We start from the raw sequence: 17,258 nt of genomic DNA, 5'->3' as shown, positions 1-17,258 counted from the left end.
GAAAAACAAAAAATACATGAACATATATCTACACATCATTTTTAATATAGTATATATTTTAACTGACCTTTATTTGACTATGTTTGTCTTTTTGTAGGTGGCTAAAATATGCGGTGCTGCTGACCGCCGTCCAGCGTAACGTTACTGTGTGTGATACATTGACTAACGTAACGTTATGTGTAGGTACCTCATGCAACCTTGCTAAAAAAAAAATCACTGGACAAAAAGTATGAATGAGGTAGCGAACTGCAGTGGACACAATAGATTGCCGTGTTTGCAATGACGTTAAAACCATAGACATCTTATAAATAGACGCAGCATTGGCTGCTGTGACGCGAGCAATTTGGCCGCCATCTTGAAGTGGTGATGAGGAGCCGGCGAGTAGCCTGACAGTTGACAGGTGGAAAACAAAGATGCCGGGCAGGTGTTCAGCGTTTTCCTACTCAAATGAGCGGGCTGTTGAAAATAGGAATCAGGGGATTATCTTTCACGAGTAAGATTTAACAATAACATACGATTGGTAGTTTTCTGTGAAAAGAATATTACCACAGAGTTGAGAAGGAGCAACGATCTTCAACAATTGTATGTGAAATCACAAAAAAATCTTATGGGGGAGGATGACCCTCCTACAGGGGTTTGGTTTACAAACTTTCAGCACCACCTAAAATAAAAAAATTCACCAGCTGCCACTGATTATGATGTATTATCATTTTAGGCAAAGTGTAAGACAATACTTTAACAGTATAAATGTAACCAGGAATAAGTCTTCAACTAACAATATTCAAATACTAACATTGTTGGGTAAGACAGAATTTGGTTTTATTCTGAATCCAGTGAAACAAATTGGTGGCTTATTAGTGATTCCCAAAGCCCCAAAAAAGTCTGCGGGCTATAGAGCGTTTTCCGTTCGAGCTCCAGTACTCTGGAATGCCCTTCCGGTAACAGTTTGAGATGCTACCTCAGTAGAAGCATTTAAGTCTCACCTTAAAACTCATTTGTATACTCTAGCCTTTAAATAGACTCCCTTTTTAGACCAGTTGATCTTCCGTTTCTTTTCTTTTTCTCCTATGTCCCACTCTCCATTGTGGATGAGGTCTGGTCCGATCCGGTGGCCATGTACTGCTTGCCTGTGTATCGGCTGGGGACATCTCTGCGCTGCTGATCCGCCTCCGCTTGGGATGGTTTCCTGCTGGCTCTGCTGTGAGCGGGACTCTCGCTGCTGTGTTGGATCCGCTTTGGACTGGACTCTCGCAGCTGTGTTGGATCCATTATGGATTGAACTTTCACAGTATCATGTTAGACCCGCTCGACATCCATTGCTTTCGTCCTCTCCAAGGTTCTCATAGTCAACATTGTCACCAACGTCCCACTGGGTCATCATTGTCACCGACGTCCCACTGGGTGTGAGTTTTCCTTGCCCTTATGTGGGCCTACCGAGGATGTCGTAGTGGTTTGTGTTGTGGTTTGTGCAGCCCTTTGAGACACTAGCGATTTAGGGCTATACAAGTAAACATTGATTGATTGATTGATTGATTGATGTTTAAGTATTTGGCAGAATGTTTTATCCAAAGCGACATACATAAAAAATACATATAAAACAATGACTGTAAACATGATAATTTAAGGTAAGAATGTAATACAAAATATCAATACAAAGTGTCAAGACAGAATACACTCTCTGCTGCTGGAGCAACAGAGGTACAATCTATAGGTTCCTAACATATATAGATATCTAATGTTTTCATACATTGTTTATGTAGAATATACGTATGTTTAAATAACCTAATCATATTGTTTCTTCAACTTAAAAATAGCAGACCGTTTTTTTCCCCCTTCTCTGAGATTATATTTTATCAGTTTTGATCTCGGACGTCTGGTCACTTATAGCATTTACAAATATTATTTTACTGTTAAGCAAACTGAATAATAAAACACGCCAAAACATGTGTCATTCATCATAGCTACACGTATGACAAAAAAGCGCATGAATATCAGTGGTATTCAGTGAGGTAAAATTAATTAAATGCGCTGACAGTTCATTGCTCCTGCCAAATGAATTGCACTGAGTGGAGCGGATCACCACTCCAAGATGGCGGCCCCGCGTCTTGTCAGCGCCAGTAGGCAGTAGCGCTCGATGCTGTGTATCCTTAGAAGATGTCTATGGTTATAACGTGAGCAGTGAGTTTACAGCCTCACTGTTTTAACTACACAGCAAATAAAAGTTACGTTACTTAGCCAATAAACGTTAGCTTACATTCAAAACTTATTGTTCTGTGTGAAAGTTCAAATGTCGAACAAAGTCAGAAAGTTGTTGCGATTGGTTTTTGTTGACCAAGTCGTAGTTTTAATACCCGAACGAAACTATCTTTGGCATCATTTTTCCTCACTGGCGCGTTGTTTGAGAGCTATACTTCGTTGATTCTTCTGCAATTTGATTGGATGAATGCTGTGAGACGAAAACAACATGGATCTAATTTGATTGGCTGTTGTACCGAGAGGCAGCACACCGCTGACAGACACTCACACGCACATAATGGAAGATACGGAGAGGTCCTGAATAACTTTTTAATCTTTGGGTTTTGGGGAAAGTAAGAAGTCCTGTAAAGTCAAAAGGTTCAAGTCCATTTTGTCAAGTCGAGTCTAAATTCATCAAATTCATGACTCGAGTCTGACTCGAGTCCAAGTCATGTGACTCGAGTCCACACCTCTGTCCATTACTGTACAAACACAAATCTGTCTATGCTTGTAAATAAATCTAAGAACATTGGCGTGATGTAAAACTTCACTAAATTAAGTTAAAATAATGTATATTAAATGTGTTGCAAAAAGTAGCTGTTTTACTGGAAGGTAGCTTGCAAAAAATGAAATTTTTTTTTTTTTTAACGCTGATAAGCTAACTAGAACTTAAGTGTCTGGGGTGAGCAGAATAGACCTTTGATAAACCGTGTAAAAATCCTAGTTAGACATTCATCTTACTTGCCTTCGTCGTGATTAAGAGCATGTATAAGACCCTTACAAGGAGGAGTTTATAGGTCGCAGTGGTGTCATTATCCCAGGCTGAAACATAGCAAGACCAAACAATATGAAGAAAGAATCTAAAATTTCAGGGACTCAATATTCGAGTAGAAAGGGTCTAAAGATTTTCAACACAGTGGTACCTCAACTTAAGAGTGGCTCAACTGAAGCATTTTGAGATAAAAGCTGTTTCTGGGCGGTATAGCTCGGTTGGTAGAGTGGCCGTGCCAGCAACTTGAGGGTTGCAGGTTCAATTCCTGCTTCCGCCATCCTAGTCACTGCCGTTGTGTCCTTGGGCAAGACACTTTACCCACCTGCTCCCAGTGCCACCCACACTGGTTTAAATGTAACTTAGATATTGGGTTTCACTATGTAAAGCACTTTGAGTTACTAGAGAAAAGCGCTATGTAAAATATAATTCACAAATTCTCGGCCAATTGTTACGCTTCAAGTTGCAAGCAAAAATTGGAGTTACAAGCATCCACAAAATTCTTCATAAATGATTGTAGCTGTTGGTATTACAATTGATTGCAGTGTTGTTCTTACAATATTTCTCATTTTCAAAAGGAATTTTATGTGGCCAAGCGCCGTTTAAATGGATTTTTATTAAATTCAGTGGGTGACACTGATTTGAGAGATACGAGTGTTTTGAGTTAATACCTCCGTAACAGAACCAATTAAGCTCGTAAGTTGAGGTATTACTGGATATTCAAAACACCAGGGATGTGCGGTCAGGGTAGAAAGGTGAGGCAAAGTTCCACTTGTCGTGATGGAAAAAACCATTAATAAAACAAATTAAATATTAGTGTCTGCTAAACTGTGTTATGAATGTTTTTTCCGTACGATTACAATTTTTTTTTTAACATTTACTCAAGTGAAAATCACTATGTGTTGTCCTGAAGTCAACTGTTAATATTATTTACGTAATTATATGATAATATTTTTGTATTACTTAATATTTTGTATTAGTAACTGCAATGCTTTAATTTGGAGTTTAAGTTGTTTATATTTATTGCACGCTATTATCGGTAAACAGCAGTTAGATAATGTCACTTCCGCTGAATTACTTCCTGTTGGTTGACTTCCGGTATTTGTTCGAAAGCTAGAGATACATCTTGTGGTCTTCTGTAGTACTTTCTGTTGCCATCCTACACAAAGCGGCGAAGAAGCAATGCCGTAAGTCGTCTTTAATAAGTTAACAACATGTCAGACACGTTAAAAAAGTGTAATAGTGCCGATATGTTAAATATAATTGTCGAACTAGATACAATGTGTTCAAGTCATTTAGGCAGACGGGAGTCTCCCTCTGCTGGACATTTTCCGACATTACCGTTACATTTTTATATGTCATTGTAAACGAATATGTACAGAGGCAATAAGTGTGTTGTGTGTTGTGTCTCTTTGTTCTTTTCAGTTTTTCACCATCTTGTCTATGAAGGAATTGTCAAAAGTAAATGGTCAAGCTTACAACGACGTTCTCTTCATTGACTCCGGTTTGGCTTGGTGTTGAGTTGGCGTTTTTACACGTCTCACGAGATCCCTAAAGTGAAAAAGGCACGTTCCGGCTGCCCTAAGGTATCAACATGGCAACTAGTCACAGTGGAAGCAGCAAAATGTCAGTATCCACAGCAAGCGCAGCTCTTGTTAGAGCTAAAGCAGAAGCCGCGAAAGTAAGAGCGTCGTACGCAAGCCAAGAAGCTAAGCTTAAACTGGAAGAAGCTAAGCTAAAACCTGAAAAGGCTCATAATCAATTAGAAACAACGAGAATAACCACAGAATTAGAAGTGCTGACATTACAACGAGAAGCAGACGCAGCTGAGGCGGAAGCTCAAGTATTGGAGGAAGCTTCGGGAGCACAATCCACTGGCGATGACAGGAAAACTGAATCAGAAAAGGCAAAAATTGAACGCACCAGTGAATATGTTCAATCACAGATCGACCTTCAACAGCAGTTGTCATCTCCAGCTACCTTGTGTCCAGCAATAGATAAGCAACCGTATCCGTTAACACAAGCTACCATCAACACCTGGCATCTGGATGAAAATACTCCATATATGCAACCCAGTCCTAATAGAACAAACTTTAAGAGCGATAAAGAATCTCACTTATCCACACCAAACTTAAATAAACCAGTTAAAGCCACGACAAACTTTGAAGAAAAAAGACAATCTGGCTCAAACATACATGCTCCGCCCTATGTTCCCCGACAGGTTCCACAAGCCAGCATGCTGTCTTCAGTGGAACCATTGGCCCACTATTTGGCAACACGAGATCTCATCACCTCAGGACTGTACTACTTCGCCGATAAACCAGAAGATTATCGCGCATGGGAGTCGTCATTCACTACAGCGGTCAGCGGTGCTCACCTCACAACAACCCAAGAACTAGACCTCATGACTAAGTGGCTTGGTAAGGAGTCTGGAGAACATGTGAGACGCATCCGCTCAATGTATGTAAACCATCCAGAACTGGCTCTACACAAAGCATGGGAGAGACTGCGTGACTGTTATGCTGCCCCTGAAATCATTGAAAAATCACTATTTGATCGGCTGGACAATTTCCCCAACATTTCTAATAAAGACAACGCTGGGCTACGCGAACTGGGAGATTTGCTCATGGAAATTCAAGGTTTCAAGGAGGACGGCTATGTCACCGGCTTGTCCTATCTGGATACGTCACGTGGAATTAGGCCGATTGTGGACAAGCTTCCTTATAGCCTTCAGGAAAAATGGACATCTTCTGTGTTTTTGTACAAAGAACATAATAATGGTTGCTTCCCTCCCTTCCACTACTTCTGTGTTTTTGTGTGCTCCGAGGCAAAGAAACGAAATGACCCCAGTTTCACCTACCAGTACAATACAACTGCTAACCTTGACAAACACATTGCAAAAGGTTTTAACTCCAACAGACCCATCACAAAACAGACATTTTAACAACCAATATTGACCCCAATGAATGTTGTCCTCTACACAACAAACCACACCCCCTTAAAAGATGCAGGACATTCCGAAACAAATCCCTGGATGATAGAAAGGCCTTTTTGAAGGAAAAAGGGATATGTTTTAAATGTTGTTCCTCAGTTTAACATCTCGCCAAACACTGCCAGTCTTCTGTGAAGTGTTATGAATGTGGAAGCACTCATCATGAGGCAGCAATGCATCCTGGTCCATCAACTCAAATGGCCAAGGCTCCTCCATCTCTTAAAGAGGATGGTGGGGAGGGAGAAGAACAGTATAACATGCCTGATGTTAGCACGAGCTGTACAGATGTTTGCGGTCAAGGTCAGTGAGGGCGCTCATGCTCAAAAATATGCCTTACTAAAATGTACCATAAAGACTTCAAGGACAAGGCCATCAAAGCCTACGTAATTTTGGATGACCAAAGTAATCGATCATTGGCAAGACCAGAATTGTTTAAAATGTTCAATGTGGACAGCAAACCAATAACTTATCATCTCAGAACTTGTTCTGGCCTTGTAGAGGCACACGGCAGGGAGGCTGAAGCTTTCCAGATTGAGTCCCTAGATGGTAAAGTTCCCATCTCACTTCCAACACTCCTCGAGTGTCAAGGGATTCCAAATAATCGGAATGAGATCCCAACACCAACTGCAGTTTTGCATCAACCCCATCTCCATCACATTGCCAAACACATCCCCGTATTGGACCCCGGAGCACAAATACTCCTTCTCCTCGGAAGAGATGTAATCAGGGCACACAAGGTCAGACAGCAAGTAAATGGACCACACGACGCTCCTTTTGCACAACGTCTGGATTTAGGCTGGGTGGTGATGGGAGAAGTGTGTTTAGGCAATACACACAAACCAACAATTAATTCAATGAAAAAAAACGTATGGGAAAATGGACGTAATTCCATCTTTCTACCCTGCACCAGCGTCATGTGTGTTAAGAAGCAACACACCTTCAACCAGTCCTGCAAATCACAAGAAAGGATGCTGGGATGGACAGTTTTCAACCAAACTAAACATGACAACAAACCTGCTCCATCAATGGATGACCTCCTCTTTCTAAAGATCATGGACATTCAAACCTACAGTGATGGATCCAACAATTGGGTCGCTCCTCTCCCATTTAAGGAACCACGTCAACGTTTGCCAAACAATAAGGCCCAGGCAATCTAGCGGTTCATGTCACTTCAACAAACCCTCCAAAGGAAACCGGAAATGCAGGAACAGTATGTCATATTCATAGAAAAGCTCATTACCCACAAGCATGCAGAGGTAGCGCCGCCATTGAGGAAAGATGAAGAGTGCTGGTATTTTCCAACCTTTGGCGTATACCACCCACGAAAACCTGACCAGATCAGAGTCGTTTTTGATTCTAGCGCCCAACACGCAGGTATTTCCCTAAATGACGTGCTACTCTCTGGACCCGACCTCAATAACTCCTTGCTAGGCGTTCTTCTGTGCTTCCGGAAGGAAAGAGTTGTGATTATGGCAGACATCCAGCAGATGTTTCATTGTTTTTTGGTGCATGAAGATCATCGAAATTTCCTACGTTTCTTGTGGCATCAGGACAATGATCTCAGGAAGCCAGTTATTGAGTATCGCATGAGGGTCCACGTGTTTGGCAACACACCATCTCCTGCTGTGGCAATCTATGGACTGCGAAAGGCCATCAGGGAAGGTGCACAGCAGCACGGAGATGATACTGTCAGGTTTGTAGAAAGGCATTTTTATGTGGACGATGGCTTGGTATCCCTACCATCTGAAGGTGAGGCCATTGACCTGCTCCAAAGGACAAAGTGTTCGCTCGCCGAGTCGAATCTTCGCTTGCACAAGTTTGTATCAAACTCTGAGGAAGTCACCAAAGCCTTCTCCCCTCAAGATTGTGCCCCTGTGGTCAAAGACTTAGATTTGAGTGGAGACTTTACACCCACACAACGGAGCTTAGGGTTGCTCTGGGAGATTACATCTGACACATTTACATACTTTGCATCACCAACAAACAAACCATTCACTCGACGGGGTGTTTTGTCTACAGTAAACAGTGTTTTTGATCCCCTAGGAATGCTCGCACCTGTCACAATTCAGGGAAGGTCCCTTCTTAGAGAACTTACCTCCGAGCTAGCAGACTGGGACACGCCCCTGCCAGAATCCAAAAAGAACAAGTGGGAGACTTGGAAAGAGTCTCTTCAAGGCTTAAACAAGATTCATATTCCACGCAGGTAAACTGCAAAGTCACTGTGCGATGTGGTGCTCACAGAGTTGTGCGTGTTTTCAGATGCATCCTGCAAGGCCATTGGTGCTGTGGCTTAGCTGAAAGCGGTCCAAGAAGATGGAAAGGCCGAAGTCGGATTTGTGATGGGTAAGGCCAAGTTGGCCCCCCAGTCTGAACTTACTATCCCAAGGCTCGAGCTCTGTGCTGCTGTGCTAGCGGTAGACATGGCAGATCTCATCCAAGATGAGCTGGACCTCAAGTTTGATGAAGTTCGCTTCTACACAGACAGTAAGGTAGTGCTTGGATACATTTGCAAAGAGAAAAAACGTTTCTACACCTACGTTCATAACAGAGTCCACCGTATTCGTCAATTTTCAAATCCCCATTAGTGGAACTATGTGTGCACGGAGGAAAACCCTGCAGATCATGCATCAAGATCCTTAGCTGTATCAAGCCTTGGACAAACATCTTGGTTTATCGGCCCTGCATTCCTGCTGAAGACATCTGCAAACATGACACAAACCAGTGAAAGATTTGAGCTCATTGGACCAGATAATGACTCTGAAATCCGCCCACAAGTGCAGACCTGCGCTACTTACCTGGAACGTCAGATACTCAACCCAGATCGCTTCCAACGATTTTCCACTTTCACTTCCTTGGTGAGGAGTGTGGCATTCCTCATCCACGTCGCAAGAACATGCAAAAGGTCTAATCAAAAAGATGGATGCAAAGGCTGGCACAACTGTCACCAACCACGCACTGCAGATGAAATTGCCCAAGCTAAATATATTATTCTGAGGGCAACACAAAAGGCAGCCTTCTCAGGAGAGCTTTTAGCTTTACAAGAAAACAAGCCAGTTTCAAGAAACAGCCCTTTATTGAAACTCAACCCAACATTGGAGGATGGACTCATTTGTGTGGGAGGTAGACTAAAGTGCTCTGAACTCACACTTTTAGAAAAGAATCCTGTAATTCTCCCCAAGAAAAGCCACATCTCTGTGTTGCTCACACACCACCACCATGTGCAGGTAAAACATCAAGGCCGCAATTTTACTGAAGGAGCCATCAGAGCAGCAGGATTGTGGATTCTAGGTGGACGGTCTTTAATCAACTCAATTCTTCACAAATGCACAATCTGTCGTAGACTTCAAGGGGAAGGTTCAAGAACAACAAATGGCTAATTTGCCTCCGGAACGTCTTAAATCCTTCCCTCCTTTTACGTATGTGGGAGTCGATGTCTTTGGACCCTGGTCTGTCCTAACCAGACGTACCAGAGGAGGACAAGCAGAGAGCAAGCGGTGGGCCATGATGTTCACTTGTCTTAGTTCGAGAGCTGTTCATATCGAGTTAATCGAGTCTATGGACACTTCAAGTTGTATCAACGCCCTCAGGCGGTTTTTCGCACTTCAAGGTCCGGCAAACCAACTTCATTCTGATTGTCGAACTAATTTTACGGGAGAATGCAAAGAGCTTGGAATGAACAAGGCAGTGCAGAACTTCCTCAGTGAAAAGCAGTGCATTTGGAAATTCAACCCACCACACGCTTCCCACATGGGAGGCTCCTGGGAGCGAATGATCGGGATTGCAAGAAGAATCCTGAATTCAATGTTACTGCAGCATGGGACTCGTATAACCCATGAAGTTCTTTGCACTCTGATGGCGGAAGTCACTGCAATTATAAATGCACAACCACTTCTGCCTGTATCCATAGATCCACAACAATCCTTCATTCTTTCACCATCAATGCTCCTAACACAGAAGGCAGGAGCTCCACCTCCACTTGGAGAATTCACAGAGAGGGACCTTTACACCAAACAATGGAAGCAAGTGCAAGCATTTGCAAACCAGTTTTGGAGCCGATGGAGAAGGGAGTACCTTCCTTCTTTGCAACAGAGACAGAAATGGAATATGTCAAGGCGAAATCTTCAAGTAGGAGATCTAGTTCTCCTCAAGGACAAGCAAGCTGCACGTAACTACTGGCCTATGGCCATGGTCACCGCCACGTTCCCCGGGATCGACAATTTGGTCAGGAAGGTCGAAGTGAAGACTAAAGACCAAGGAACCCCAAAAACATTTTTGAGACCAGTTACAGAAGTTGTTTTACTGCTGCCCAAAGACTAGAGTTATTTGGTGACCTTAGTGGCCTCACATAGGCCAGGCGGGGAGTGTGTTGTCCTGAAGTCAACTGTTAATATTATTTACGTAATTACATGATAATATTTTTGTATTACTTAATATTTTGTATTAGTAACTGCAATGCTTTAATTTGGAGTTAAAGTTGTTTATATTTATTGCACGCTATAATCGGTAAACAGCAGTTTGATGATTTCACTTCCGCTGAATTACTTCCTGTTGGTTGACTTCCCGTATTTGTTCGAAAGCTAGAGCTACATTTTGTGGTTTTCTGTAGTACTTTCTGTTGCCATCCTACACAAAGCGGCGAAGAAGCAATTGTGTAAGTCGTCTTTAATAAGTTAACAACATGTCAGACACGTTAAAAAAGTGTAATAGTCCCGATATGTTAAATATAATTGTCGAACTAGATACAATGTGTTCAAGTCATTTAGGCAGATGGGAGTCTCCCTCTGCTGGACATTTTCCGACATTACCGTTACATTTTTATATGTCATTGTAAACGAATATGTACAGAGGCAATAAGTGTGTTGTGTGTTGTGTCTCTTTGTTCTTTTCAGTTTTTCACCCTCTTGTCTATGAAGGAATTGTCAAAAGTAAATGGTCAAGCTTACAACGACGTTCTCTTCATTGACTGCGGTTTGGCTTGGTGTTGAATTGGCGTTTTTACACGTCTCACGAGAACACTAAACACTACATTTGCACACTGTGGTACCCGGATTCTCACCAAGACACAGGAGGGTGTTTGCAAAAAGCCGAAAAGGGCATTTATTGCACAAGTCTTTGTAGGAAGGGCAGGGTGTGGAATAATCAACTTAAAGTGTCCATTACCAAACATAAATTTCTCCCATCCGGGGCTCTCAGTCCTGCACACAGCACACTTCTTTACTCGTTAATTGCCTATCAAACAAAAGAAAACATAATATCAGAAAACATTTAACTAGTAATGTCCTTATTAGTGAAATAGTTGATGTTTCACTTACCCCCTGATGCACCTGCCTTGACAGAGAGGAGAGTCAGGCCTGAATGAGGCAGAGTTAAGAACTGTTTGTAGCTGAGTCCCACCTGGTCGCACAGCTGGTGGCACTTCAGGCTGATTGAGGAGGTACAGGGGAATATACCGCCCCTCGATGATGCGGCCACGGTTGGGGTGTTGTCTTCTGTGTTCCACTCTGCCTCCATGCCCTGGCTCCTCCCCTATGAGGTGCTTACCTGTCAGGCAGTGCTTGAGTGAGACACCACAACACACACATGTAAAATCTACCGGGTATCATGCCACTTCTCTTGTGTGTGTGTATGTGTGTGTGTGTTTTTGTGTGTGTTCTTAAAGTACCTTCCATATGAGCAAGTTAGGACCAGTGTTGGGACTAACGCGTTACAAAGTAACGCTCTTACTGTTACTACATGATGCGTTACTGAGGGGGGCGTGTATGTGTTTACAAACAAGACATCATTGTGGAGCCGGAGTCGAGTTTCTTATCATGAAGATATTCTCACTACTTTTCTTTTGTTGAGCACAAAGAAAATAACATTTTAGTTAAATGTAAGTTGTGTCTTGGATCAAAGATCCCATGTACTGCCAAAAACAGCAGTTCAAATCTGCTGAAACACTTACAAAAGCAACATGCTTCGACGAAGCTAGTAAAGAGAGACACACTTCACCTCCACCTCAACCTAAGCAACAGCGGCTGGATTTTAACGGAGGGACTGCCAGCCAGGACAACGTTGATAGAGCCATTGCAGCATATGTGCTAGAGACATGCAAGCTATTTCTACAGTGGATTCACTCACTTTCAGGCAGCTACTTAGCATGATACCGCCGTCAAACGGCATATGGCACGAAAACATGTTCCATGTACCTGGACAGTGAGTACATAAACATAGAAAGCGAGCTAAAGAAAACGCTCCAAACTCTGCCTCTGCTCATCATTCAGCACTGAAGGTACACACACTCTTGTCAATTCTCTTATATACTGTTGCTCTTTCATTCTAGACTTCTAGAGTGTTTGATTATCACATCACTCTAAATGTATAGACTGTAAAGTTTACAAACATAAGGAGGGATCCTAGTGGGCCACGCCAATCTTTCCTCTTCTCTAAACTAAAAGTGGGTAAAAGCGTAGAGCGTTCTGGGCTTCAGTACAGTGTTGATCTCCTGAAGACATGATTTTATTTCACAATTCCTTGAGAGAAAAAAAACGCCTGGTCAGGCATGTGTATAGCGGTATGTGTGCTGTATATAGTGACATGACATATAATCATAGAATGTGTGCCTTCCTTGGGTGAAGCCAGGTTTACAGCTATGTTGTGACATGTTGTTATCATGCGGTTTGTTACTTATGTATGTTATGTTGCAGTTATTTAAAATAGTTTTGGCAATTTGTTCTGGCCTGAAATAAATTGGCCCTTTGAAACATATATTTGTCTTTGTTTGTTGTATGTAGACCACATTGCTTAGCAGAGTTCAGTGGTGCAAATGCATTTAAGTTGATCAACAGATTGTATTATTCTCCAGTGCAATAACTGTACTGAAATGAAGGCTAAAATGGCATTGATGGAAGTCCTAAATAACATTTTTAAAAAAAAAAAGCAACATATAGTTACTTTTCACAGTGACACATTACTTTTTGGTGTAAGTAACTGAGTTAGTAACTGAGTTACTTTTGAAATAAAGTAGCTAGTAACTGTAAATAGTTACTGGTTTTCAGTAACCAACCCAACACTGGTTAGGACATAATCTTGGTCCCAATATGGACAACCATTGCATCTAATAGAGAATGTCTCATCTGCACCCCTGGTGGTGAAATATATCAATATTAGGGTGGTCCCGAAAGGGAGAGATTTTTCAAATTGACTATGTGTCGGTTTTAAAAGTGCTCCCCCTCTGGTCAACATATGAAATAACAAGTGTGTGTACAAATTTGAAGTGCTCCTCTTCTGGCCAACATATGTTATAACAAGTGTGTGTAAGAAATTCAAATGCACCCCCTTTCACCAAAATTTATAGAAAAAATTAAATAAAGATCCCGAAAGGGACAAGTGGTAGAAAATGAATGGATGGATGGATGTATATAGAGACTTAATTTAATAACTTGAAGTAAATCATGGAGATTAAAAAACAATTACAAACAAAAAATGTTTACTAAAAGCTTACATGTTTTTATATTTGCATAGTATGTATACATTATTAATGTTGTAAATACCGATAATAATATATCTACAAAGGGTGGTGCTAAAGAGGTAGGCATTTTTGGAAGTCTCAAGAAGGTAACAAATACAAGAATGCGTGTGTGTGTGCGTGTGCGTGTGCGTGTGCGTGTGTGTGTGTGTGTGTGTAGGTTTGAAATGCAGAAGATTATGAGGGTGGGGTTTCCTGGCTGGTCCGCTTGTCAGAATGTCGCCAAAATAATGTTTGCAAAGACATTTTTACACCATTAATTTAAATGTTAACACTGTAGAATCTATACAGCCTTTTTACTGTTTTAATGTAAGTGTGACATTGTTGTTTTTACTAATCTGTCTATCAAGAAAAAAGACCCTGTAAGGCTATGTAGTTCAGAGCTTCCTGTAATACTCTGAGTCACTACACTGGGAAGTGGGGGCGACCCGGAGCGATCAGACTCTCACTGCTGCCAAGTTTTATCATCAAGGAAGACGGGGTTTGTTTTTCGTTCTTTGTCGGATGCAAGAACGTTGTTTCAGTGCTGTGCTGGAATGAATGAATGAATGAATGAATAAATGAATGAATAAATTAATGTGGCCACCAATAAGGAGGATTATATACCCAATTAAGGTAGGAATCTTTGGGGACCACAAGATTTGATTCAGTTTTAAATCACGTTGAAAAACAAGTTGAAAAACGTATTCAGGTGTTACAATTTAGTGGTCAATTGTACGGAATATGTACTGTACTGTACAATCTACTAATACAAGTTTCAATCAATCAATCTCGGGGTGACGATTCAATTCGCAAAGATGTTGATTGAACATGATTCTAGTAATGTGATATTTGATAGATAAATTTAAATAAAACATATTTAAAAAAGGAAACAGGTTACAAAAGCTCCTTTTGGCTGCTGATGTACGACTTAAATAAGCAGTTTTTTGGCAAAAAAAAACGTAATTTGAAAAATTTATTTCTAAAATTGTATTTACAAACATCACATTATGTTAGTCGATCTAATGAAAGAAAATAGAGCAACCCCAACCCCATTCCAATCCAACCTTTTAAATACTTTACAAAGCAATTGAGAAGACATACAAATACAATACTTATTAAATGCTAAATAAAAAAAAAAGGAAAACCTAATACAATTATGATTGATAGTAATAATAAATAATACAATTACTAAAAGCAACATTATCAATAATGATAATAATAATATTGATAATAATGTTTTACCCCGCCATACGCCCGATTGTAGCTGAGATAGACGCCAGCGCCCCCCGCAACCCTAAAGGGAATAAGCGGTAGAAAAAGGATGGATGGATGGATTCTTTTAAAAAATATATATATAAAGTATGAGCAAAAAAACATTTTTTACATTGATTCTCAAATAATTAATAGACTTAGAATCGAAATAAATTTTAAAAAATTGTGATAAGGAAAACTGGACTTTCAGACAAAACGGAGGCGATTGATTGATTGATTAATTGGTTGATTGATTGATTGATTTATTGAAACTTTTATTCTACCTTAGTAGAAGCATTTAAGTCTCACCTTAAAACTCATCTGTATTCTCTAGCCTTTAAATAGACCTCCTTTTTAGACCAGTTGATCTGCCGCTCCTTTTCTTTCTCCTATGTCCCCCCCTCCCTTGTGGAGGGGGTCCGGTCCGATGACCATGGATGAAGTACTGGCTGTCCAGAGTCGAAACCCAGGATGGACCGCTCGTCGGGACCCAGGATGGACCGCTCGCCTGTGTATCGATTGGGGACATCTCTACACTGCTGATCCGCCTCCGCTTGAGATGGTCTCCCGTGGACGGGACTCTCGCTGCTGTCTTGGATCCGCTTGGGACTGAACTCTCGCGGCTGTGTTGGAGCCACTATGGATTGAACTTTCGCAGCATCATGTTAGACCCGCTCGACATCCATTGCTTTCGGTCCCCTAGAGGGGGGTTGCCCACATCTGAGGTCCTCTCCAAGGTTTCTCATAGTCAGTATTGTCACTGGCGTCCCACTGGATGTGAATTCTCCCTGCCCACTGGGTGTGAGTTTTCCTTGCCCTTTTGTGGGTTCTTCCGAGGATGTTGTAGTCGTAATGATTTGTGCAGTCCTTTGAGACATTTGTGATTTGGGGCTATATAAATAAACATTGATTGATGATTGATTGATATTAGTAGATTGCACAGTTCAGTACATATTCCGTACAATTGACCACTAAGTGGTAACACCCGAATAAGTTTTTCAACTTGTTTAAGTCAGGGTCCACGTTAATCAATTCATGCTAATCGTACGAAGTACAATTTGGATGATAGCTATAGTGCTGCTGCCCATACAAATACCGTAAGGTAAGCAAGACAAATGCGCAACCTGATTTTAAAATAAAAAAAAACTGGTGTGAAGTTCAACGCAAGTAATTGCACAACCGATACACTAATACCAAAAGAGAGTCAATACTATTTTCAGAGTTGGTAAACATCTAGGGCGGTGCTTCTTACACTTTAAATCAAAGGCACCCAAGCATTTTATACAATGTAATGCAATCCATATTACAGCAACATGTGTGTGAGATGTTCACAGATAAGAAACAAACAGTCTTCCATAGTCATGTTTGACAAAAAAGGGACACTTCTTTGAAAGCCACACATCACTTTTGTGCAGTATGTAGGAAACAAACACCTTCACTTGGCTTTTACCAGAAATGAGCTTTGCCAAAAGATTTGCATTCAAAAAGTGAGTAAGACATGTCAACAGGACGACATTCCAACCTGACGCGCAACACAACGTGAGGAGCAACGGATTTTGTGGTAATTTACATTTTATTTTTATTAAACCTCAATTGTCTCGACAAAATGTCTTCACAAAAAGCTTTTAAGCCATGCATGTATATGCAAGTGTGTGTGTGTTGAAACGATGTCAGTGACAGGAAGTGAGGGTCGCACGACTGTCAGAGTTGTGACTCAGTCGTTTTGTACAGCGAGGTTCATTTAAAACACAACCTACATGAGTGTCATTGCAGTTTAGAAAACAGAGATGTGTTTCCTGTTCAAGTTCAAATAAACTCATGGGTTGATGAGCTGTAAAGTTCAACTAAAAGGGCAGAAACTTCCAACCTTTTTTTACAAGTTTACCTTTGAATATCTTTGCGCATGACAGTATCTCACTTTGGAATTGTGATAAATATGTTTTACTGATCAGGTAATAAATAGGACATAAGAATAAAGTAATTGTACGCATATTTTAAGGTAATATGTTGAGGTGGCGACTTGTCCAGGGTGTACCCCGCGCCTACCGCCCGAATGCAGCTGAGATAGGCTCCAGCGACCCCCCGCGACCCCAAAAGGGACAAGTGGTAGAAGATGGATGGATTGATGTTGACAAAATTTTGAAAAAAGCTGATGTTTATTTGTTGTTGGCACACTTTTTTTTTTGGAGTATTTGCGATATATTGTGGATTGACTTGCATTTTGTTGTCATATACACAACAGCTCCGATAGAGATGACTGGACTTTTTTTTTTTTTAATTCACTGTGGTTTATTTTGTTTTTTCTTTTAGCCACACTTGATGTCTCATGTTAACTTACGTGTTTTTTTTTAATCTGTATCTTGTGTGATTCCGGGATTTCTGCTCACCTTTCTCATGATCATTTTGACCCAACGGGATGAGATCTTGTGTGGAGCCCCAGATCGAGGGAGATTATCAGTGGTCTTGTATGTCTTCCATTTTCTGATAATTGCTCCCACAGTTGATTTTTTTCACACCAAACC

The 17,258-nt window shown here is 41.1% G+C and overlaps 1 protein-coding gene across 2 annotated transcripts; it reads left to right on the top strand.

Annotated features, from left to right (window-relative positions):
* Positions 1-3,979: 3,979 nt before the first annotated feature.
* LOC133562225 (uncharacterized) lies at positions 3,980-15,666 on the top strand. 2 transcript variants are annotated; one of them, XM_061916208.1, is made up of 2 exons: positions 3,980-4,191; positions 4,430-15,666. In XM_061916208.1, the coding sequence occupies exon 2, from the start codon at positions 4,599-4,601 to the stop codon at positions 5,946-5,948; it is 1,350 nt and encodes a 449-aa protein (XP_061772192.1). In that variant the 5' UTR covers positions 3,980-4,191; positions 4,430-4,598; the 3' UTR covers positions 5,949-15,666. The 2 variants fall into 2 exon arrangements, with proteins under 2 accessions (XP_061772192.1, XP_061772193.1); XM_061916209.1 differs by having other exon boundaries at positions 3,982-4,191; positions 5,226-15,666.
* Positions 15,667-17,258: the final 1,592 nt, after the last annotated feature.

Source organism: Nerophis ophidion, linkage group LG11, assembly GCF_033978795.1.
Source record: "Nerophis ophidion isolate RoL-2023_Sa linkage group LG11, RoL_Noph_v1.0, whole genome shotgun sequence".
NCBI lineage: Eukaryota > Metazoa > Chordata > Actinopteri > Syngnathiformes > Syngnathidae > Nerophis > Nerophis ophidion.
The sequence above is the reverse complement of the archived record's forward strand: the minus strand, read 5'-3'. Positions and strand labels throughout refer to the sequence as shown.